The 24058-nt window shown below is 40.4% G+C and overlaps 9 protein-coding genes across 9 annotated transcripts; 6 read left to right on the top strand and 3 right to left on the bottom strand.

Annotated features, from left to right (window-relative positions):
• Nucleotides 1-142: 142 nt before the first annotated feature.
• Nucleotides 143-379, top strand: ATC70_011813 (uncharacterized protein; the record flags this gene model as incomplete). The annotated part of the gene is made up of 1 exon (XM_064830998.1): nucleotides 143-379. The coding sequence occupies one exon, from the start codon at nucleotides 143-145 to the stop codon at nucleotides 377-379; it is 237 nt and encodes a 78-aa protein (XP_064679911.1).
• A 3305-nt stretch (nucleotides 380-3684) lies between these two features.
• Nucleotides 3685-5633, top strand: ATC70_011814 (uncharacterized protein; the record flags this gene model as incomplete). Its single annotated transcript, XM_064830999.1, has 8 exons — nucleotides 3685-3828; nucleotides 3884-3946; nucleotides 4009-4152; nucleotides 4221-4365; nucleotides 4437-4782; nucleotides 4850-5080; nucleotides 5138-5433; nucleotides 5494-5633. 8 exons carry the CDS (start codon nucleotides 3685-3687, stop codon nucleotides 5631-5633), a joined length of 1509 nt encoding a protein of 502 aa, XP_064679912.1.
• A 127-nt stretch (nucleotides 5634-5760) lies between these two features.
• On the top strand, nucleotides 5761-6498 carry ATC70_011815 (uncharacterized protein; the record flags this gene model as incomplete). Its single annotated transcript, XM_064831000.1, has 2 exons — nucleotides 5761-5763; nucleotides 5824-6498. The coding sequence occupies 2 exons, from the start codon at nucleotides 5761-5763 to the stop codon at nucleotides 6496-6498; spliced, it is 678 nt and encodes a 225-aa protein (XP_064679913.1).
• Nucleotides 6499-6532: 34 nt separating this feature from the next.
• Nucleotides 6533-10128, bottom strand: ATC70_011816 (uncharacterized protein; the record flags this gene model as incomplete). The annotated part of the gene is made up of 7 exons (XM_064831001.1): nucleotides 6533-6567; nucleotides 6637-6701; nucleotides 6763-7066; nucleotides 7135-7336; nucleotides 7400-7779; nucleotides 7845-8464; nucleotides 8537-10128. The coding sequence occupies 7 exons, from the start codon at nucleotides 10126-10128 to the stop codon at nucleotides 6533-6535; spliced, it is 3198 nt and encodes a 1065-aa protein (XP_064679914.1).
• Nucleotides 10129-10296: 168 nt separating this feature from the next.
• ATC70_011817 (DDE_3 domain-containing protein) lies at nucleotides 10297-13900 on the top strand (the record flags this gene model as incomplete). Its single annotated transcript, XM_064831002.1, has 7 exons — nucleotides 10297-10597; nucleotides 10655-10743; nucleotides 10797-11489; nucleotides 11545-12685; nucleotides 12739-13107; nucleotides 13174-13615; nucleotides 13687-13900. The coding sequence occupies 7 exons, from the start codon at nucleotides 10297-10299 to the stop codon at nucleotides 13898-13900; spliced, it is 3249 nt and encodes a 1082-aa protein (XP_064679915.1).
• A 16-nt stretch (nucleotides 13901-13916) lies between these two features.
• On the bottom strand, nucleotides 13917-16260 carry ATC70_011818 (uncharacterized protein; the record flags this gene model as incomplete). The annotated part of the gene is made up of 4 exons (XM_064831003.1): nucleotides 13917-14396; nucleotides 14456-15508; nucleotides 15577-15774; nucleotides 15844-16260. The coding sequence occupies 4 exons, from the start codon at nucleotides 16258-16260 to the stop codon at nucleotides 13917-13919; spliced, it is 2148 nt and encodes a 715-aa protein (XP_064679916.1).
• A 182-nt stretch (nucleotides 16261-16442) lies between these two features.
• Nucleotides 16443-17658, top strand: ATC70_011819 (uncharacterized protein; the record flags this gene model as incomplete). Its single annotated transcript, XM_064831004.1, has 4 exons — nucleotides 16443-16526; nucleotides 16590-17039; nucleotides 17186-17387; nucleotides 17468-17658. The coding sequence occupies 4 exons, from the start codon at nucleotides 16443-16445 to the stop codon at nucleotides 17656-17658; spliced, it is 927 nt and encodes a 308-aa protein (XP_064679917.1).
• Nucleotides 17659-19951: 2293 nt separating this feature from the next.
• On the top strand, nucleotides 19952-20689 carry ATC70_011820 (uncharacterized protein; the record flags this gene model as incomplete). The annotated part of the gene is made up of 2 exons (XM_064831005.1): nucleotides 19952-20192; nucleotides 20262-20689. The coding sequence occupies 2 exons, from the start codon at nucleotides 19952-19954 to the stop codon at nucleotides 20687-20689; spliced, it is 669 nt and encodes a 222-aa protein (XP_064679918.1).
• A 178-nt stretch (nucleotides 20690-20867) lies between these two features.
• ATC70_011821 (uncharacterized protein) lies at nucleotides 20868-22587 on the bottom strand (the record flags this gene model as incomplete). Its single annotated transcript, XM_064831006.1, has 3 exons — nucleotides 20868-21020; nucleotides 21087-21998; nucleotides 22063-22587. 3 exons carry the CDS (start codon nucleotides 22585-22587, stop codon nucleotides 20868-20870), a joined length of 1590 nt encoding a protein of 529 aa, XP_064679919.1.
• Nucleotides 22588-24058: the final 1471 nt, after the last annotated feature.

Here is a 24058-nt window from a genome sequence, read left to right on the forward strand (position 1 = left end):
TATCAAGTTGACATTACTGTTTTTTAATTCTTTTTTTTCCGTGAATTTTAGTCTATCAAGCCTCAAATTCCACAAAGACAATGATCCTAAACACACCTCAAATTTGGTCAAGGATTACCTTCAGGAACAGTCACACCAGATCATGGGGTGGCCCCCACAATCTCCAGACTTGAATCCTATCAAAAACATGTTGGCTTTGATGAAAAGGCGTTTCAATGAGTATGAAACCGCAACCAAGGGTATGAGTGAATTATATGAGCGAGTAACTGAGATTTGGTATGACCAAATGAAGCCGGAGGACTGCCAAAAGGTTATAGAAAGCATGCCTCGACGTACTGCGGCCGTTATCAAAGCAAAAGGGAAATGGACAGAGTATTAAAGTCTTATAAAATAATAAAACTTGATTTTTCCAAATACCTCACAATACTGTCCCAATGTACCTTATGACTTTGGCCAATCACAGCTTGTGATTCTACAGCTATATGCTTATAAAAATTAAAAGATATAAAGAAAACAGTGTTAGCTTTTAGAAAATACTAAATTCATTATTATTGGATAACTTCCCGTCCGGTGGTAAGATCTGAAAGTAAAAACTGCTAAACATTGGGGCTGTTTTGTGGGTCACGGTACAAACTAAAAAGTGATTCACGACTGAGGCACTAAAGTGCACCTTTCAGTTTTTGAATTTTGCGAAAAGAGCTAATTTTGAGCGAGATATTCCAATTCATTGTTCGACCACAGTTTTTTAACCTCAACCCTAAGGCGAAATTTCTAGTTTTTGCCGTTCTACTGAAGGTAGAAACAGCATATTATTCCAAAAAATATACTAGCCGATGCGTCTGATAGAAGACTACAATATCTACTTAGTAAATTAATATAGTTTACTTGCAGCTTTCCTAGTTAATGATGAAGAAGTGGAAATTTTTAAGCTTCAAATCTGCATTTCAAGCTCACCTTACAAGCCATTTGAATGTCCGACTAAAAGGGGTCCAACCGGGTCCACTTATCTTGGATGCTCGATTTCTACATGGTCTTCATATAAACTATTAGCTCGAAAGATATAAATCAAATTGAGGCACAAACAGATACCTCTTAACTTGAAATTATACTCAAAAAAACTGCTATTTCTAGTATAAAGAGACCGCTGACTTTTACCACACAATTTTGCGGTGTCTAATGCCATTCATACGGTCTTATATGATTGTGTTTGCTGCTCGGCAATCTCTGCGGCTAGGCTTGCGTTAGCTCGTATAATCAACATTAATAAGCAACACAACAACGATACATTCTCATTGATTAGTACCTGTCCAGGAGAGTCAAATGCGTCGAGAAACAAAAAAGTTGCCAAGGAAAAAAAGGCATTGACCGATGAGTGTTTTTTCCCAAAACGATACTATGTATAGTGGAGTAATAAGTTTCAAAAGACTTATCCCGTTCTTAGATTACAACTGTAATCCATAGTACTGTATAATAGTACTATATGGAATGAAATAGCCATTCCATTGAAAGCCGGAGTTCCTCAAATACCACTCATTCCAATTAATGCTATTTGAATCTACAAATAAAGCGCTCAGATGTGCATTAACAATTATTTAAACATACTAAAGATGCGCTCTTATATCTCGCACATCGTGTGAATAAATCATTCCTAATCACAATGTATCCAATCAAACTCATGGTGGTCGTAATAAGTAATGTTACCTTTATCCACAACATTAAATGGAATCAGTAATAAACAAGTTCAAATGTGACAACCATGCTCTAATGCCATAGCTGCACAGTACTACTCCAGATAAAGGTTCTATACTTCATTAACAAACATTATACCTTGAACTGTCAAGGTTACATTAAATCATGCTATGACGATAGCTCACCCAAGCCCATCAAGGTTACTCAAATCGACCCTTATGGCCAGTGCTCTTGCATTAATTACCACTTTAAATCAAACATCAACAACATTTGCCAGATATCGCAATAGCAGCACCTATTGCTCTCTATCATCACTAATCCTACAAGCTGGTTCCAAATGTTTAAATACTCTTCTTTTTTTACTCAATTCCAGGAACTTCAGTTTATTTTACACACAAATAAAATACAGTTGATTTCTATTGTATTTTATTTTTTGTAAAATCTCTTAAACTCAATTTCACTGCACCATAATCATGAGTACCGTATAATGTACGCTATGGTATCCACCTGACTTAATTCAATGTGCAAACATCGCTGATGACAACAACAGGATAATAAGTTTAGGCTATTAGGAGGAAGAGAATACATTGTGATTGACCATAATAATAGTCCAAGGCATAAGGCTGATGAGTGAGTATTGCACAATAAGCAATGCATACTACTACATGATACTATCAAGAGCGTCGCTAAACGTGGACGTGCATAGTCTATAGCCCTAAGCTGATCGCATATTAACAATAATAATAACGCAATGTTCATTAATGCCACCACAAGAGTTTCATTATCATGTAAGTAGGGGTTCTATATCCAATGCAAGGAATGCCTTATCTTGTTATTTATGAAAGGTTTTTCGTGTTGCTTCATGACCTCAATTCTCTCAGTGTATTGATATGAACGAAATTCATATTTTCTTTTAAAGACCATCATCATCGTAAGTAGGATTTAGAATGCTACTAGGCTTTAAAGACATACTTAGTGGGGCCAGACTATGAACCCATACAATGAATAGTGCAATATAGCTCAGAAAACTTCAAAATCAGTAGGGTCAACACAGTCTTATGAAATTGCGAGACTTTCATGATTTTAACCGATTTTTAATTAGTGTAATGACTCTGTGTTCATGTTCATCAAAGAAAAAACACGGAAAATGATGCCTTTGTAGAGCGGCGGGTCGTCATACTTCAGTAAATACACACAATAGACATGTCAACGATACGTAGCAAAATCTTCTTTCAATAAGGCAAAGCTAATGCACATTATCAAACAATGAATTTAAAGTACATCTGTAAACAGCTAGTAACAAGATAGCAATGATTGCGATTCGTGTCTTGAATTAAGGCCCCACATGACATACGTGTTTTTGTGCACTATGAAATATCAAACCTATGATTACACTGAGAGACTGTAAATATTGCGAATATTGAGAGAGTCCTTGAAAATACTTATAAGTTCAACATATTATTAAATGCACAGAAGTGCGCTATAAACAAACGTGTTAATATCTTTTCTAAAGAATATAATAAACATAATCAGACGGGAAATTTGATAGAAACGGCCATTTACTATCATTTATGGTATTAAAGTTTTAAACTTTTGAAACTTGTTGCATGGACTGATGGAAGTAGTAATATAAGAGCGTCGTTTTACTCTTTAACCTGCTGTAGAGTTTATAGAGCTTGAGTATAATAGCTGTCAATTTTATTATGTATTTTCCTTCTGTCACTCTTGCCAACCATTCTCCTAAGAAGTTGAGCAAAGGTGGTAAGAGTCTTGAGGAGGTTGCCTTCAAAATCTGAATTCGTTGAATAGTCAAACTGAGTCTTGGAATCAGGAACCTTTAAAAAAGAATGTTTTACCTGATATCGCATTTCTTTCTACTTGTATCGAATGAACAAATCCATGTTTAGAAAATCATCCAAGCAACCACGCACTAATCAAGGGAACCAACAATCATTATCTCAGGTAACCCCCACCCCCCTTATCACTATCACATCAATGAACAGCCTTATAACATGTCAAAAGTTGGGCGATCCCCAACAACGTTTAGGAAGCTCTAGTATGGCGAAGCATCCACAGCAGCAGCAACATCAATTTCCAGGCGGCGTAGGCAGCCTCAGGCAGCCATATTCATCCCGTCAAGTGAGTTTACCTCGAATCGAGTAGCATACACCCATACTAACATCTATTTTTCCAGGCTTTTCCGCTACCTCCACCTCCTCAGCAGGTATCAAACAGCTATTGTCAGCAAAATCGACAGGTAAAACAAAACGTTTGATTGTTTACATTCATTGAGTGAGTTTGGTTTCTGCAAAACAACAGGACCATGTATCAACTGCCCAACAACAGCAAATGCCTTCATTTCGTCAAGCAACGTTTGCAACCATCAATTGCCAAGAAGCACAGCCCAATCGACATACGCAACCCTCTATGAACAATCAGCAAGCATCACGAGCAAGCAATCAGGTATAAAATTATTCTACGATCAAAAATCCTTTCTTTACTTTAATGACTTGAACCTATTCTTGCATTAGGGCTTACATACCACTGCTACCAGTCAACAGGCATCTGTAAAATCTGATGCCAAGGATCCTAAATTCACGCAACAAGAGTTGAGTCATCCTAATCCCAATTTTCCTCAACCACCTCACGCCTCTCAGAATCAGCCTTCTAAACCAGGTAATGATGATGACCATTAGTAAGAGAAGAAAAGCTAAGAGCAACAAGATGAGCTAACAAACTCAATACAGTCCCGTATGGCAAAAATTTCACATCTGTTGGCAACGGTTTTTATCTTCACGTCGACCCTCTTGTGCGTGAAATAGGTACTCTCAATTTCAAATTATCCAACTGTCAAGGTCGTAAAAAGGCACTTTTGATTGGTATCAATTACTTTAATACCAGTGCTCAATTGAATGGCTGTATCAACGATGTCAGGAATATCAAGGACTTTATCACAACCTTATACGGCTTTAAAGAACAAGATATGGTTATTCTGACAGATGATCAACCTGCCAACAGTAAATTTTACCCAACAAGAGTCAATATTTTGGCTGCTATGCAATGGCTTGTATCAGATTCTAAACCAAATGACTCGTAAGTCTGGCGCGAAAAGTATACACGTAGCCAGTAGACACAAGTGTTCATTTTTTTCTGCATGTAGATTCTTCTTGCATTACAGCGGACACGGTGGTCGTGTGGTGGATACCAGTGGAGATGAAGATGATGGCTACGACGAGACGATATTCCCTGTCGACCACGATAAATACAAGGGAGAGTCTGGACAAATTGTTGATGATTTGATGCACGATATCATGGTCAAACCCTTGGTAGAGGGCTGTCGCTTGACTTGTATTTTCGATAGCTGTCATTCAGGAACAGCCTTGGATTTGCCGTAAGTGTATATAGATGGATAAATTACAATCTTGTTCCCAACTCAATGAGCTCATAGATATGTGTATTCTACCAAAGGCATGATCAAGGAACAAAACTTGCTCAAGGGTGCTGGTAAAGGGTTACTATCTGCAGGTATTTCCTACGCCAGTGGCAACAAGGCAAGAGCTCTTTCCTCCTTGATGGAAATTAGAAACACTGCCAAATCACAAAAGGAGATCCAAGAGTGGAACAGACAAAATTTGTTTTCTCCTGCTGATGTGATTATGTTTTCTGGATGCAAAGATAGTCAGACATCTGCTGATGCTGTAGAAGATGGCAAAGCTACAGGTGCTATGAGTTATGCGTTTACAAGTAAGAGTATTTAATGTGTGGTTTGCTCAGCATGTGATGCAGTACTAATATCATTTTAAGCTACTCTTCGTCAAAATCCAAAGCAATCTTACCATGCCTTACTGAATAGTGTTCGTGATATCTTGCGAGACAAGTACTCCCAACGCCCTCAAATGAGTGCCTCTCATCCAATCGATGTAAATCTTCAATTTATATGTTGAAATGTAACTGTGTAAAGTTTGCGCCCTTTCAAAAAAGCATGATGTAGTTGTTGTTGAGCATCCACACACAGTCTTCTCTTTTCTCTTTTTCTTTCCTCATTCATCAATAAAAGCATCATTACACGAGATGGTAACTCGCAATCTCCCACATCTCATATAGATAGCTAACATGATTCATTTAATCGCAAAGGAATTTTTATTTGGTAAAAGAAAGACACCCGCCGAACTTCTTCGACAACATCAACGAGCCATTACCAAAGCACAACGAGAACTCGACCGAGAAAGAGAGAAACTCGAGCGGCAAGAAAAGAAGCTCATTTTAGACATCAAGAAATCCGCCAAAGCAAATCAAATGGGTGCTTGTAAAGTGATGGCCAAAGATTTAGTCCGCACGCGACGCAACGTCCAAAAGTTTTATCAAATGAAGACGCAACTACAGGCAGTGGGTTTACGTATTCAAACATTACGTTCAAGTCAGCAAATGGCAGAAGCCATGAAAGGCGCTACCAAAGCCATGGGATCCATGAACCGACAAATGAATTTACCTCAGATCCAAAAAATCATGATGGAATTTGAGAAAGAAAGTGAAATGATGGACATGAAGGATGAAATGATGGGTGATGCGATTGATGATGCTTTTGAAGAGGAGGAGGATGAGGAGGAAAGCGATGAGATTGTGAATAAAGTGCTGGATGAAATTGGGATCAGCTTCAATCAAGAACTGGCGGATGTGCCTACAGGTATCAAGCAATCTGAACCTGCTGTATCATCTCCTGCTGCTTCTGAGAGAGTGGCTCAAACTGAAGGCCTGTCTGCTGATGATGCTGCTTTGCAAGCAAGATTAGATAATCTGAGAAGAGAATAAACAACTGCTAATACCCTGTTTATTACTAATATGATTAACTTAATTCAAACCCTGTTTTTGCATTGATGGCTGTGTATTTTTGGTAAAGTGGATGCGTGAGTGCGAGAGCTTCTTATTTGTTGAAGTTTTGCTATTTACCGTAGACTAATTTTTCTTTCAATAAAGATTTCTTTGTATACGCTGGTAATTTCAGCAAGTTGAAGCTATAAAGTAACCCAATCAGTCAATCATGTCGAGCCCACATCAAAGAGATTTTGCATTTACCATGTGGAGCTCGATGGCAATCTTCCAGACTTGTTGTTATTCAAATTCATCTTGAAAAACGACTTCACAATTTTTGCACCATCCATGTTGACTGAATCAATGGAAACCATCCTCACAGTGAATGCAGGTTGCAGGTAATCGAAGCCACCCAGTGGAGGTTTGGGGCATCCCGTGACAAATTTCAGAAATGCTCGTTTCTCAGTCGAGTTGAATTCAGCTACAATCTGCCATAGCGATCTGATCACTGGATGATGATCGAAATAGCCATTATCATATTGTGTGTGCTTTCTGAGGTCATTGACATCTATATTAAGCAGACTGATTAGAGCTCTCGTTTTCCTGCAACCATTTTTCTCCAGCAGAAAATTATACCAAAATCAGTGTCTTCCCCTGATAACACACGCTGCAATTCAGGAGGTGAAAATATACGAATCCAACTCTCGGAAATGACAGTTCTGAAACCGCGAATGAACGCTTTTGTTTGGTCTTGAGCTCTTTGATTCAGCTTGTAATCTGCCATCAGGTACACATATTCTACTTTGTTGCTATTTGTCACTGTTGTACTTTTTCCTCTCTAACAAAAAACAAGTAGGTCAGTCCGCTCACTCAGCTGGTCTCTGCTGGCTCACACACTTACAAACTTCAATTCATGTGTTTCTACCTTGCCCAACACTTGCTCATCTGTTTCGAATGATAGACACAAGTCTTCCACATTGCCATCATAACGCTTGATAAATGTCAAGTTGCGCCACACTTCTTGATCCAATTCCTTCAATTCCTCCAAAAACACATTTCGTCCAAGCAAACGAGCCAGCAAGAAGCCAGCAAATTGCACATCTAGAAGCACGCCTTCGTACAATGCTTTGCCGATTGCCTTGCCAATAAATTCAAATAATTGGATATGATGACGACCATGAACGCTGGACGTAGCACTTGGGTAGAAACTTTGCGTTCTTGTTGAGCTGAATAGCCCGTAATTGGGTTCAAACGCTTCTGCAATCATCATGGTCAAGAAGTCTGATAAAAAAAAAAGCTTGTTTATCACTCTAAAAACACTTTGTTTTAAGAGACAAGTAAAATACCTTTGAAAGGACCACCTTGATCAATGCCTGCCTCTTCCATACCCAGCTCATTTACAAACGATACACGGATCGTACCTTTCCACGCAGAGGCAGGTAAATTGACTAGCTGCTGGTATCCATCTTCCAGCACCTGTGATCTCCTGACTGTAATGTGTCTGTTGGCTGTCTTGGTGCAAGTGTATTTATCCAACTCGATCCATTCACGAAAAATAAGTAGTCGCATACCAAACGACACTGTATGCGGCATGAGTTGCAATATGCGCAATGGCACAGGATCGCCTTGCTTTAGCTTGTCTAAAAACATGGCGGCCAACATGTCTTTTGTAGTGTCATTGAACATGTTGGAAAAGAAAGACTTAATGCTAGTGCTGTTGCTGGCTTGGATGAGGAGCCAATGATCTGGTGGACAAAATGGATGGTGCAAGTCAAGATCATAGATTTGGAGCAAAAGACGACGCGCTGACTTGAATGCGTTGGCAGCAGGTGGAAGTTCGCTTGGTATATCTGCGTGCTGCTGAATCAGTGAAAAGTAGAATTGATTGAGAAAGCTACTGATTTGAATCAACGTAGAGGGTGAAAATGGTTCTTGCTGTGTAAAGATGTCAACGTCGTCCAATGTTCTATATACTCGACGTGTGTAAGTGCGCCAAGTACAGTAATATAGGTATATAGGTATATATATATATACTCACAAAAAGACAATGGAACATGCCTCGCAAAAGGCCTTGAGAATGTGTACCAGCGGTTCCTTGTTGATATCTGCTTGCTTGGCTGCATTGAGGTAGATGACCATATTGCCTTTGGGTCCGAAACAGTTCATCAGTTTCCATAGTTGAGGCATCAATTGAGGGGTAAATGCAATTCTGTAAAAGATGACTTTTCGATGGGCTTTAAAGACACGAGTCAATTGCATGTACATGGAAAAGATGGATGCTACTTGTATTGAAAAGAGAGCCATTGTGTCGTTATGGCTGTTGTGCGATGCTTTTTTAAACATTTTAGGATTGCTTTTGTTAGTTGTGTCAAATTGAATGATGTCTGCAAACAACTGATCCATGAACGAGCGAGACCAGAGATACTCCAATTGATACATGACGTGGTCAAATATTACACTTGGTATGTTGTTTCCCCATGCCGCTTTTGACCATTTAAAGATGGGATGGTACGTTGGAAAAGAAGGCGATTGCTTATCGGAAAAGCGAGACTCAATGTATTTAAAGAAAAAATGTGTCCATTCAATCATTTGCATGCCATTCTCTGTCTTTAGAGGGTTCTTGTCACTGTTCCAAAGATCCACCAAGTTAGCCAAAAGAAACAAGCATCCATTTCCATCCAGTTGGTCCATAGAGGCGGGTGATTCAATCAGATAGCTTTTCACTGTATTGAGTGCCCATTTCCGCAATCGATCTGCCATCATGTCATTGATGAGACGAGCGATACATGGCACTGCCAACGTGTTGGTCCATAAAAAGTTGCAGGCAGTGGTCATGTCCAACGCGTCGCTTGATAATTCTGCATTCTCAACGGGGTAGAGTGTTAGTCGTGTCATGGTAGATAGCCATAATTTGGAAGCATTGATCTTGGCTGTGGTGTCTTTTCTGTCCTGTAGCTTGATAATATGTTGCACACAGAGTATCAATGCATCTCGCAACTTGAAATGACACAGTGTTCTTTTCAGTATGGTTTGTGCTCTACTCTGCAAGATTTTATCTGGTATATCAATGACATGACAAGTGTCCACGGTGTGCTTTGTTACGTATGTCTTTGGGTTGAGGTATTGCAGCAAGAATGTCAATTCAGGGCCAAATAAAGTCGTGTCGTTCGATGAGGTACATTCAGTAATACATTGCACAATGACCACCTCCAGGTACTTTGCTGCTCGGTCCATGTATCTCATGTCGATCAATAAGCAGTAGTAGGGTATATCAGCATTGGCATGCTTGAATTTGTTGCGTGTCAAGCACCTGACAAGCCGTCTTAATCCACTGCCTCCTCCCAACATCACACCATGGCGAGCCATGATACAGTATACGCCCAACAATTGATAAAAGTCCAAGATGGACAGCTCATTCGGCTTGTCTATGCGGCTGTCCCACCAGGCCTGGCATTGAGCACGGGATGCTGCTCTCTGCTCTCGACGTTTCCACCATGATTGTATGGTAATCACTGCCTTGGTTTCCCTCTCCAGTTGCTGTTGCTTGATGCGATCCTTTTCTCGTTTCTCTCTTTCTTGTCGAGTGGCTTCTAGAAACTTTTCCTTGGTTTGGTTTGTGGGTGAAAACATGATAGTAATGTGTGCATGTTGAACAACCGCAGAAAAAGAAAGAAAGTGTGCCTTTTTATATGCCATGGTGAAACGAAAGAGCTAGTGGACTGCCAATAAAACCGTGTATATGCTTGCATTGCTTTTCCTCGCTCTTTTCTTTCCTTTGCATCTAAAATATAAAAACAGATGTTTAGAGATTCTCGGCCAATAGCACTTCGAAAACTAAACCCATTTTCAAATCGAAAGCATCGCACATCAGACTCAATACACAGCGATGAGGATCCGTTACTAGACGAAGAGGCAGCTTTCAACCTGTTAAATTCACCAACTTCACCCACCAACCCTTCTGAGAGTTCACCAAGACGGTCCTCTCCATCTGTAACACAGTCATCCTCAACGACAAGGCAGCAAGAAGGCAAGAGTTTTATATCTTGGTTCATAAAAAAGAAGGTGTATTCACCAAGAACGATATCACTGGGAGCAGATGGTAACACTTGAGCCAGTGCAATTTTTTTGCCAAGAGAATACTCACCAGCTTCTGTAGACAAAGAAAAGAACAAGTACTGTGCCAATATGATTATCAATCAAAAATACAACTTGATTACTTTTCTACCTGTTGTTTTATTTGAACAGGCAAGTACACCTACTTGTCAATGGCAATGCTATAGCTAACCACTCTGATATAGTTTGTCATTTTCTTTAATCTATACTTTTTACTGGTTGCATTATCCCAGTTTGTACCTGCTCTCAAAATCGGCTACATTCTGACCTACTTTGGACCACTGTGTTTTGTCTTGTTGATCACCATTAGCAAAGAAGCCTTAGATGATTACCAACGTTATAAGCGAGACAAGGAAGCCAACTCTCAGCTCTACACACGACTCACGCCTTCTGGCAACCAAAATATACCAAGCTCCAAAATTAGAGTAGGCGATTTCATTCATATCCTTAAAGATCAGCGTATTCCAGCAGACATGATTTTGCTGAGAACCACAGAAGAGTCAGGTGCCAGTTTTATTAGAACAGATCAATTGGATGGCGAGACAGATTGGAAGTTACGATTAGCGATACCGTCGTTGCAGAGATTACCTTCAGATCAGGATGTGTTGGATATCAAGGGACATATTTATGCGGATGCACCCCACAAGGATATTCATAGCTTTGTCGGCACAGTGTCTGTCAATGATCCTCAGACGGGCAGAGAGCAGATCGAACCACTTGGCGTAGAAAACACCATGTGGACAAATACGGTGTTGGCTTCAGGTTCTGCTATTGGGTTTGTCATTTACACGGGTAAAGATACGCGTGCTGTTATGAATACCAATCATCCCAAGACAAAGATAGGGCTCATTGATCAAGAAATCAATCAGTTGGCCAAGGTGAGCGTCATTGACAGTTTAATATCCATCATACTCATGACCTGCTTGCATATAGATTCTGTTTATCGTCACTCTCGCTTTGTCCATCATCATGGTGGGCTTGAATGGATTCCGTGGTGTATGGTACATTTACGTCTTTCGCTTCTTGATTCTGTTCTCGTCCATCATCCCCATTGGTTTACGTGTGAACCTGGATATGGGCAAAAGTGTGTATGCGCGCCAAATCGAGCACGACCGAGAAATCATGGGCACCATTGTTCGCACCAGCACATTACCCGAGGAACTGGGTCGAGTGGAATACTTGCTGACGGATAAGACAGGCACATTGACACAGAACGACATGGAGCTAAAGAAACTGCATATGGGCACCATGTCTTACAGCTCAGATACCATGGACGAGATTCAAACACATGTAGCAACGGCTTTCGGATCACAACAGCAACAAGAGCTCAACAAAGGCCGCAGAAACATCTCTGTGCGTGTACGAGACATTGTGCAAGCCTTGGCACTGTGCCATAACGTTACTCCTTCCACCAGCGTCGATGGCGATATCACCTATCAAGCATCCAGCCCTGACGAAGTGGCCATTGTGAAATGGACTGAACACATGGGCCTCACCCTATTTAATCGAGATGTCAATACCATTCAGCTACGCGTCGATCCCACTGGCGACATTTTGTACTTTGATGTGCTCCATCTGTTCCCCTTTACCAGTGAAACCAAACGTATGGGCATCATTGTTAGAAATCGACAAACGCAAGAAATCACATTTTTCGAAAAGGGCGCTGATGCTGTCATGGCGCGCATTGTGCAATACAATGACTGGTTGAACGAAGAGTGCGATAACATGGCAAGAGAAGGCTTGAGAACCCTGGTGGTGGCCAAGAAGAGTTTGTCAGAAGAGGTCTACCACGAATTTACAGCCAAATATCATGAGGCAGAGGTTGCTTTGCACGATCGAAATGCACTCAAACAAGCCGTGGTGGAGACCTTGTTGGAATCCAATCTTGAGTTGTTGGGACTGACAGGTGTGGAAGACAAGTTGCAAGAAGGTGTCAAGAACACGCTGGAGCAGATGAGAAATGCGGGGCTCAAGGTATGGATGCTGACAGGTGACAAGATTGAAACAGCCACCTGTATTGCTATTTCATCCAAGTTGGTTTCCAGAAATCAAGGTATTCATACCATTTCTAAAAGTAAGCATGAATGTTGGATATTGTATGAAGCTTTCATTAAGCCTTTTGATTAGTCAAAACTGCAATGGAGGCTTGGGATGAAATCGACAATCTACGCACAAAGACAGATAATTGCTTGGTCATTGACGGCGAATCACTGCAGCTTTGCCTCGACCATTATGTGGATGAATTTATTGAGATGGTGACACTCCTGCCTGTGGTAGTCTGCTGTCGCTGCTCTCCTACACAAAAGGCAGATATCACTCGGCTCATCAAAGAATATACCAAGAAACGAGTGCTGTGCATTGGCGATGGTGGCAACGATGTGAGCATGATTCAAGCTGCTGATGTCGGTGTGGGTATCGTTGGCAAGGAAGGCAAACAAGCTTCGCTGGCTGCTGATTTCTCCATTACTCAGTTTAGCTATTTAACCAAGTTACTATGTAAGTTTGTGTTTTTTTTTTTTTCGTAAGAGACTTTTCACTAACTATCATTCTGGACGTGGTCAGTATGGCATGGTAGAAACAGTTACAAAAGATCAGCCAAACTATCTCAATTTGTCATTCATCGTGGTCTCATCATTTCAGTCATGCAGGCTGTCTTTTCTGCTCTTTTTTACTTTGCGCCTATTGCTTTGTATCAAGGCATGCTGATTGTGGGTTATGCGACCGTGTACACCAATGCGCCCGTATTCTCGTTGGTGCTGGATCAAGATGTCAGTGAGGAAATTGCCATGATGTACCCTGAACTGTACAAGGATTTGACCAAAGGCCGATCCTTGTCTTACAGAACCTTCTTTACATGGTTATTGATCAGTGTGTATCAAGGTGGCGCCATCATGATCTTATCCATCATCTTGTTTGAAGACGAGTTTATCCACATTGTAGCTATTTCCTTTACTGCATTGATTTTCAATGAATTATTGATGGTGGCATTAGAGATCAACACATGGTGAGTTTTTGTTTTTTTTTTAAAAAAAAAAGTTGAAATCTAGAAAAACTCATTCTTACTATTACTGTTAGGCATCGCTACATGATTTTGGCTGAACTAGTCACCGTCCTGATCTACTTTGGATCCATGTGGTTACTACCTACCTATTTCGACATGACATTTATCCTCACAGGCAGATTTGTATGGAAAGTAGCCGTCATCACTGCTGTCAGTAGCTGTCCACTGTACTTTGTAAAGATGATCAAACGAAGAATTGCACCTCCCAGTTATACAAAATTAACCTAATAATAAACAGCCTCTTTTATTCTAACGCTTTGGTCCAATCCCACTTGTCCCACGACTTGATAAATGCTTGTTGTCTCGCATGATTCTCCGAGGCGTGATGGTACCGAGGTTTTCTCCATAATTCAGGTCCCAGATCCATCATACCCGCTATCACTTCTTTACCAAACCAGTAGGGGAAATCCTTTGTATTCTCAATGACATGACCATAGCCTTTATCGAGTCCACACCAGACATGGAAATAAGGCAAATTAGGGACCATGGAATGACGGAATCCACGCACCGATGTATCAATGATCTTTTTGTGTTGAGACCATTCTTCACCCGAGGCAATGATGGCTTCCTTGAAATAAGCAGGTGCATCTTCATAGACACCGTAAGGTATGGGTACAGCTTCAATCACTGCGTGTCGTTGTTGCCGCAAGTTGATGACAGTCTCCATGAATACAACACCTTTGCCTTGTTCATGAAACATTTTCATCAAGCATTTCTGAAAGTTCTATTATGGGATGACAAGTCAGCAAGATCCTCTCTGTTTGTTTATATGTTTACACTCACTCTGATTTCTGTCCACACATCATCATCGCACTCTAAAGTAGACGATACATGTTGAATAGGTACAATCAAGCAATTGCCAGGTGTCAATTCCTGTACATTCGGTAATGCCAAATAACAAGTTGTTCCCAACGAAATCATAGCCAACTGAGGAGGGGTTCCATTTTGATAGCAAAATTTGCATTTACTCAATGTCTCTTGCGTACGTTTGTAATCTGTTACTGCACGTCTCATTTTTTGCTCCTCTGTAGCTCCCTTCTTTGATGCCATGATGTCTGCCTTATCGTCCATATAATCCAAATTGTTCTCAAACGCTGCGTCTGCCATGATGCGATTGGCAAATTCCATGTCCATGTTGGAGGATCTGCTGTTGCCGCCCTTTTCTTGTCGCACCATCTCGGCCAGGGATAAGGTATCGTCGGATGTCCCATAACGAAGTCTTTCACCTGTGATTTTATCGTGTGTTCCCTCGTATTTCTTCTTGCCTTTCAGTGCTTCGTGCTCTGGGTTGCCTTGTTTCAACGCGTAATCGTATAATCGGCCTTGACTGTCGAGCTGAGGTAGCACTTGGACTGTATTCTCTGCTTGCTCAAATTTCTCCAATTCCAGCTGATATTCCTTTTCAAGGGCTTCTACATTATCTGCTCCCATCAACTTGGCCTTGACAATCTTGGAATTGAGCTTGTTGAGTTGGTCGCGGGTGAGCGCTTGGATTGGAGCTGGCAAGGCCATTTGAGGTATAACAGGTACTGGTGTAGGTGGTGGAGGAGCAGGCACTGGAGGTGTTGATCCGGCTGCAGGCTGTGTTTGATAGCGGGGAGGTGGAGGAGATGGACGTTTGAATGATCTCTGTTGTGAATCTGTATCTGTGAACATATATCGACGTCCTCTGTCGTTATTACCCTCTCTACTTCTGCGACCATCGCTACGTCTATTATCATTGTCTCTATCTCGACTACGTCTTTCATCGCCTCGTCTACTATTGCTGCTACTGCCACCTCGTCTAGTATCCAAATACTCTCTTTCAGCCAAAGCTTCTTCAAATTTCTCTACAGACTGCATATTGAAAGAGTGAATATAACACACCCATTTTCATTGCAAGTGGATTCCTTATTGTACTTTACCCCGTATTTCTCAATGCCAACTTCTCTTAATGATCTTCCCTCGTCTTGAGCTTGTTCCTTTGTACGCTTCAATTTCATCATGCGCCAATTTGAGCCAGCATCTCCAAATTTAATGGATTTCTTTTCTTCTTCTGGGTAATCCTCGAATTTGACACCTTGAACCAAGTGTTGATTCAATTCTCTTTCACTGACTTTGGGCTGAACAATACCATATCAATTCACATGTCTCTTCTTTACCGAGCAACTATTTTGAATAGCTGAACTTACCAGATCAGGATTAGCTTTTGGCTTGTCTTCTTCTCTGATACGTGCTGATCCCATGGCCCCAAAATCCAAACCACCATCCAGCATCCAGCCATGTCGAGCATCTTGTTCTTTAGGCATCATACTATTGGCGGATACATCATCTTGCTGCTGCTGCTTGGCCTCATTGGCTTGCTGTTGGCTTTTGAGATAGTCGGCAGGTGTAATCTCTGACTGAATGCCATTGTCATTTGCTGCTCCTGCAGCTTCTACCCAAAGCGAAGGGTCAGAGAAATCAATCTCTTGTTCTCTTTCGTGCTTGTGGCGAGAAGAGGAGCTGCTCTTTCTATGCTTTTTGTGGTCTCTGCTGCTACTGCTGGTGCTACTGGCATGTTCTCTCTTGCTTGATTTTCGTTCTTTTTTGTGTTTATGATCGCCCATTGTTTTTTTTTTGGCAGTGTGAGAGAGCGAAAAAAAAAAGTGAAGCGTTGAATTTTGCATTTTAGTAGGTCTAAATAGGACTGGGCTTTATTTTTCTTTTGTCACATTTGCGATCCTTCATCTTTTTACTTGAATTGCACTTTTTTTTTTTTTTTTTTTTTTTTTTTTTTTTTTTTTACATTATGCCTCGCCACTCAAAGAACAATACAGCATCCAGTGTATTCACATACCATGAATCTCATACCCTTGACTATGGTACCAAAAGAGTGAGTACAGTCGTCAGTCTCATGTGGAATGAGCCTGGGAATTGACTGATGATTTGGGGATAGCAACGTCTAGGAAGAGACTCTTTCAGAAACTACGATGCTTGCTTCCTATGCCTTCAAACAGCCAGGGATCCAGTATGTTGTGGTGAGGGTCATTTAGCTTGTCGCGAATGCATGTATGAAAACATCTTGCAACAAAAGCAAGCCATCAAGCACGAACAAAAGATGATTGACCTCAAGAACCAAGAATCAGAGCAACAAAAGCAATTGGAGGAACTGGAAGCCAAACGTGTCATATTGGATACTTTTGACAAGACACAGCATAGCATGTTGGGTGGAGAACGTCGACGTTCTACTATCAAAGACAGCCTCAAGGATGATACAGTAACAGCAGCAAATGAAAAGAAACGCAGACGATCTGATGTAGATGCTGATGAAATAGCAAAGACAGCTGCTCAATTGAAAAAGGAAAAAGAAGAGGCTGCCAAGCCAAAGATTGGGTCATTTTGGGTGGTAAATATTGAGACATGCATCGCATGTTGTTGGCATCATGAAGAGAGAGAGAGAGAGAGAGAGAGAGAGAGAGAGAGAGAGAGAGAGAGAGAGAGAGAGAGAGAGAGAGAGAGAGAGAGAGGCTAACACGCACTTTGTTTTAATAGCCTTCTGTTACACCTGCTGCTGATGCCTCTGCTTTGAAAGCGTCTAAAACTCAAGTGATATGTACAGCTGTTGACAAGACACATCCTCTTAGTATCAAATCATTAATAGATGTCAAGTTTCAAAAGGAAGATGGCAACGATAAAAACAAAAATGTGTGTCCTGCCTGTCTCAAGACACTGACCAATGCATCCAAACTATCAGGTATGAATTATCAGTAAAGAGAGATAGAATGTCTGCGTCTGTGTCTGTGTGTGTCGTGCTAACCCTTATTCTTTATCAAGTGTTGCGAAACTGTGGACATGTTCTTTGTCATCATTGCATCGACATGTTTGTGTCTAAATCCAAGAAATGTTATGTTTGTGAAAACAAGGCAAAGTCAAAGGATATCATTGATATGAGTCCTGAAGGTACTGGCTTTGCAAGCGCAAGTACAAAGGCAGTTGCAGAAAAATTCAATTTAGCTTTTCAATAATAAAATACAGTCAATGCGCATTTTAGCATGATTGCCTCGTTAAATGCTTGTTGCAGTGCAGATAAGATAGTACGGGTTGAAAGCATTTATTGTGGTCAGAACACACGGTGGCATGTGTCTCCTTACTTTTTTATTCACAATATATATTATCGTTTGAACGTATTGTCCATCTTAATTATCAGGTAACCACCAATGTCCTTCTCACAGACAAACCATATCTCATTCATTTAAATGATGTGATAGCATAGACAAGTCGCATTGTAAATGTATCAAGAGTAATCGACAGTAGTCAATAATGCGTTTCAGCCATTTTTGAGGTGGATATGCTAATTTTTTGCTTGACCCTCTTCTTTTGACCTCAACCCTCAGGAGAAATTTCTAGTTTTGGACATTTTTCTACAGATAAAAGCAGCAAAGTGTCTAGAAAGCTGTCCCATTAAATTTATAGGGTTGGGAGATGCAATATCCATTAGCATTATATGCATAGTTTACTTGGTGGTTTTCGAGATAATGAGGAAGAAGTGATTTTTTTTGAGCCTCAAAATGCTATTTTCGGGCTCATGCCAAAGGTCATTTTAATGTCTGACTAAAAGGGGGTCTAACTGGGTTCACTTGCCTTAAATGTCTGATTTCTCCATGATCGTCTTATAAATAGCCAATTTAAAAGATGTATACTAAATTGAGATCCCAAGGAGCATCTTTTGATGTAAAATGCTGGTTGTAAAGCTTGTTATTTTCAGTGGAGAATGGCCTTTGGTTTTGCCACATAAATTTGCGGGGTTTTCATTGTGCGAACAAAAGACAATAAAATCAAGCACAAGAATATATTCGTATTGAAACATACTTGCTGAGGAGACACAAAGGTATACCTACTTTTGAGTAAAAAAAAAAAAAAAAAAAAAAAGAGCATTGGCCTACGATTTTTCTCTGGTTTGTTTGTATCGAAGTTTAAGTTTACCAGCCTAACCAGATTATTGAATGGATAAGTCAAGTTATCATTGTTCTATTAACTCGATCAATAGTAGTATAATGCCATTATTACCATACCAATGTGTATGGCGAACAAAGTTCTTTTTACATGGCATACTATATATGCTAATGATTGTGCATTAGCCAAGTCTCTGCATTCATTACATTGCAAAATCTGGCAGCCAACCATAAGATGATATGCCGCTAAGAACAAATTCAAGGGCGATCACAGAATTGTACGCTTCAGCACTTGCACGATGAGCGTTTTATTGACGGATTACACACCTATTACGAGACAAGACACCTTAGCCGCCCAAGCCATTGCAAATCGCATAAAACTAAGATGTATTTAGTGGCCCTTCCTCAATGCGGTGTCCTACTAATCATTCATTTGACGAGTCAATATTTATCATTGTATTCGATGCGCTGAGTGTTGTTAGTTGTTATGTGCTGAAGACGTACTGTCCGTCTTTATATTTATATCAAGGTGATCGATACCAAATCGACATCCAATGTGTGGGAGTTGGGTTTTTGGTTAAGAATTAGGGGCCTATACAGAGGATCAATGTTTCGGTGGTCTGTAAGACAACTTTTATTAAATGCTTCAACAAATTTATGCAATTTAAGATAGTAACATTACCCGACCTGCTTTATTTAAACATGAGCTTAGCTCAAACGGACAATGTAATGGCAACTACTTTGATGACAGATAGTGAAGGAAAAGACATGGCCTTGGTATCTGGATCTACAAGCTGGACGTGTAAAATTGTAAATCCATGACAGAATGGCCTTATTCGCAACTTCAAAATCGTTTTTTCATCAAAATTTGCCTGATTGCAAGGGAAATACTGTTTATCTTAATGTTTGCTGTCCTCTCATAATGATGCTTCATTGCTTTAGAGACTGGTTCTTGATGGATTTGGGCCATCACTCTCTTAGTCTGGCAATAGCTATCCAAAAGTATGACAGTGCTGCTCTTTTTTTTTTTTTTTTTTTTTTTTTTAACCACTTGCAGTTGTGGATCACGCATTGAAAACTCAAAGTCTCCAACATGAGCCCCCACTTCAAAGGGAAGCTCACTCTCAGGAGAGACGATGCGTATAGCCATCTTATTAGCCTAGTGTCAAAAGTAAATGGCATAAATCGACGCTATATTTAAAGTTTTCAGAGACAGACAGTGCTTCTATTATTGTAGATTTTGCCTACTATCCGTTTCCATTCTGCCATCTACATCATCTCTATTGATCTAATTTGCTTTTTTTTGTGTATTTCTCTCTCTTTCTCTCAAATACTCAATGAGACATGCTAATCACACCATGCCAACATGTTTGCGTCAACTAAAAAAGAAATAAAGAGTGCTGTCAACTTGGATGTGCTTGGTGCCTGCTTCAATCTGATCGGCTTTATTCTCATGATTTTGTGCCTGTTCGGGAACGCACGTCCATGCCTGTCATCACTCTACTTTGTCAAGGTATCAAACAGCCAACAATCAGCAACATTTGGCTTGTTCCACTATTGTATTGATAACGAAGCATGTCATCAAGAGACATTTACATTGCCCTTTGGTAAGCGCACATAAATTTGGGGGGGGGGGCTTGATGTCAGTCATACTGAGTGATCACACCATTCTATAGAGGAACAGATGCTCGATCTACTAAATGTTACCTCCACTACTACGCCTGCACAAGATCTAGATCCGCCTCATGACCCACACATGTTGGCAGCATTTATATGTTGTCTCTTGTGTTCAGGTATCAGCTCTGTGCTATGCTTGCACAAACTAACCAACAAGAGGTGCTACGACATTTACTTTACGCGCGGCTTTTTATCCGCTGGGGCTTCACTATGGTCTCTATTGCTTGTGACACTAACTTCAATTACATTTCAACATGCAGCAACAGCTGAGCAATCTTTGCAACATTTTGAGATTGAATTAGGCCCTTGCATGTCCATGGTCGGTTGTGCCTTTATGGTTTTTTCTTTGGCGAGCAGTGCATTGCTTTTGGGTTGTGCTACAGCTCCTTCCCATCAACATCATTATCGTCATCATTACTTTGTATAAAGAAGCACAGTGGCGGAGGACAACAGCAACCAAGCCCAGCAAGGACAAGGCATGTGCAGAACAACTGTAGTACAGTGCCAAGAGAAACTTTTTTTTTTTTACACAAGAATAAACAACTTGCCACACATGCAATAGGATATAGTAGCCACCCTATTTTTTTTTCTTTTATTACATAAACTTAATGGTGCATACTGCCATTTGTGCTAACGCTATGACTACTACTCTGACTATTACCACGGCAATGTTGTTCTAACTGAGCTGTACCGCTAGCTGTCGATGTTGCTGTTTGGTTGGGATTAGGATTCTGGATCAAAGAACGCAATACTTTGTTCTAGAATAAAAAACCATCACTATCTGAATCATGCCGCACACACACACACACCCACGAGCAACTTACCTCGACTTCTAGATCATGTACTCGAGATTTCAATGAACTGGCCTCCTTTTGAGCCATGGCTCTTAACTTATTAATATCACGCTTCAATTCTTCATTCTCTTGTTGGAGTCTTTCCAGGTGAGATAGTTCTTGCTGTTGCTGTTGCTGGTATGGAGGAGGCGATGAAAGTGGTGGTAATGTTGGGCGCTGTTGCTGTTGTTGTTTGTGATGGTAAGGTGACCATTGTTGATAAGGATGATATCTAGTGTTTGAATGGGCGGGAGGAGATGACGGTGTAGTGGGTAAACTTTTAGCTTGTTGTTGTTGATAAATAGGCGTTAGATTGTTATTATTTGCAATAGGTAATGTAGATAAAGCACTTGGAGATGGTAATAGTTGCTGCTTTGGCGGCGAATGTGTTGGAGGTATAGGAGAGTCTTTTGGATACAAATGCGAAGCAGGATGAGGAATATGTAGTTGAGGAATGATGGGGCGCGCTGTAGCGGTGGTTGGTGTTGTGCTTGCTGATGAAGTACTAGAAGCAGGAGCCTGTGATGATGGACTCGGTACAACGCCACTGTTATTAGCACGAAAAGTGGCGTTAGCTAGTGAAATGCCAGAGGCAGAATTTGAGGTAGAAGATTGTGATTTCTCTACTGCTAAAGGCTCCTGTTTGATATATCCATGACGGCCATGCGGCTGCTGCTGCTGCTGCTGCTGCTGCTGTTGCTGCTGTTGCTGCTGTTGCTGTTGTTGTTGATGTACCGCACTGCAAGCTGTGCCACCCTCCGCACGACGATGACGATTCAATGCATCTAGTCTTGCAAATGAACGATAACAATCCTTGCAAACATACGGACGCTCACCCGTATGCAACTTTTGGTGGCGCTTCAGGTCATGATGTCTTCTAAAATGATGATTACACACATCACACTATATTCAATAATTTAATAAATAAAATTTTCTTGTATTACAGTTTTTTCTAATAATAGCTTACTTGAAAAGGCCTCTCAGAGGAATGTGTAGTAAGATGTGATTTCAAATTATGAGGTCGACTGAATGTTTGATGGCATTCTGGACATGGGTAAGGCTTAGCGTCAGTTGTTTGATTGCTTTTGGGTGATGTGGATGTCGAGCTGGATTGAGAGGCTGCTGCTGCTGCTGAGGACCCTGCTGCTGCTGCTGATGTGTTGGTAGCTTGAGGTGGTTTGATCACTGAAAATGTGCTGTAAACACCTGCTGATGAGGTTGTAGTATGGTTGGTATCTTTTTTGTTATGTTGTTGTTGAATTTGATGAGGGAAATCCGAAGCAGGTGTAACAGGTGTTGGTAAGTACTCTTTCATTGGTGTATCCAATGATGAGGATGTGGATTTCTTGTTTAGAATAGTGGATAATGTAGGTGAAGTAGAGCTAGGCTTTCGTTGTTGTTGTTGTTGTTGTTGTTGTTGTTGTTTTTGCTGAGGCTGCTGTTGCTGATGGTGGTGGTGGTGGTGGTGCGGTTCACTTGACATGGTCATCATTTATATAAATTGAATGGAGAATATAGAAATTTTAGATGATAATTAACGAATAAATGCAAGCCAAATGATTTTTGTTGGAAAAACAGACCCTTCAAAACAAGAAAGAATAAGAATAAGAAAGAAAAAAAAAAAAAAAAAAAAAAAAAAAAGTAGGATTAAAGGGAAAGAAAGGCGGCGGACCAGAAGAAGACGAGAGATGTAAAAGGGAAGGGGTTGAAGTGGGAAGCGGAGCGGGGGAGGAAGAGAGTGGAGGGAGGACGAAAAAATTAATATTATACTACGAGGATGTGTAGAAAGTAACACGAGCCTGATTTTCTTTTTTTGTAACAATGCCAAGCCATGCGCCACAATAACCTTAAATATGCGTTCATGATCAGTCTATTCAACATGGAGAAAAGACTGTTAATACTTTTTTATGTTCATATCGGGTGTCTTTTACTCTAAACAGAGCCCTTCAACATTCGATCTGATGATGAACAAACTTCCATCTTGGAAAGATCCAACTCAAATGTTTGTTTGATATCTGACAAATCCAGTGATGTCGCCGTCCTAATCATACTGTATAAAACGAAATGAAAAAGAAAAACAATGTTCAAATTCATGATAGAATGGTATGATGCATGTAAACAAATTTGATCAGATCAAAAAAGAATTTTCCGTTCAATTTTCCGCTTCCTGGTTGCTGATACATATAGAGTACATGTGGCGAGAATAAATAATGCACAAAGTTGATTTGTTCTCTACCTATAATTTGATCAAAGTGATTATTAAGCACACGAGCTTACCTACACACACAAAAAAAAAAAAAAAAAAAAACGCCTTACAAAGTACAAGAATACTGTCATGGAGCACTGATTAAAAATAGACTTTTTCTTTTTCATCTCCTGTTGAATGTTGTGGCAAAAACCTTTCCATTTTTTGATGCTGGTAAAACGCTATGTATGGTGTACACAAATGGAACCCAACATGGAAAAAAAAAAAAAAAAACAACAAATGAGGCAGGTTCCTCTTGTAAAACGATGTGGCTATTACGAACCATTATATCATTACTGGATGTGTATCACATTGGAATGGTATCATTTCATACGTTTCGTCAGAAAAAAAGGAAGATCTCCGGGGAGTTGTGTTCCTGGTTGCTAGGCAGCTTGTCTGATCTGACATCTGGTGACCATGGTGATGAAATGAATCTTGCATTTGGTTGCCATGTTGAAGGGGGGAGAAGCTCTCTAATCTCATTCATTTCGTAATGATGCATGTAAACCAATATAAAAATAGGTTTTGATTACTGGATTAGGATGCCCGGGGCTTTTGCAGCTTATATCCATATTTGATCGCAAGCGCAACACTCTCTACAAGATGCCCTTTTTTGTGTAATCTAACGTGCAATACTCGAGTCATTTTTTCAAATCACAAGCTGCCCAACCGCTTGCCATCTTTAACATCTGAAACCGAAAACGAATCTTTTGCAATT

This window comes from Mucor velutinosus (genome assembly GCF_035048745.1).
Source record: "Mucor velutinosus strain NIH1002 chromosome Unknown tig00001566, whole genome shotgun sequence".
Lineage (NCBI taxonomy): Eukaryota > Fungi > Mucoromycota > Mucoromycetes > Mucorales > Mucoraceae > Mucor > Mucor velutinosus.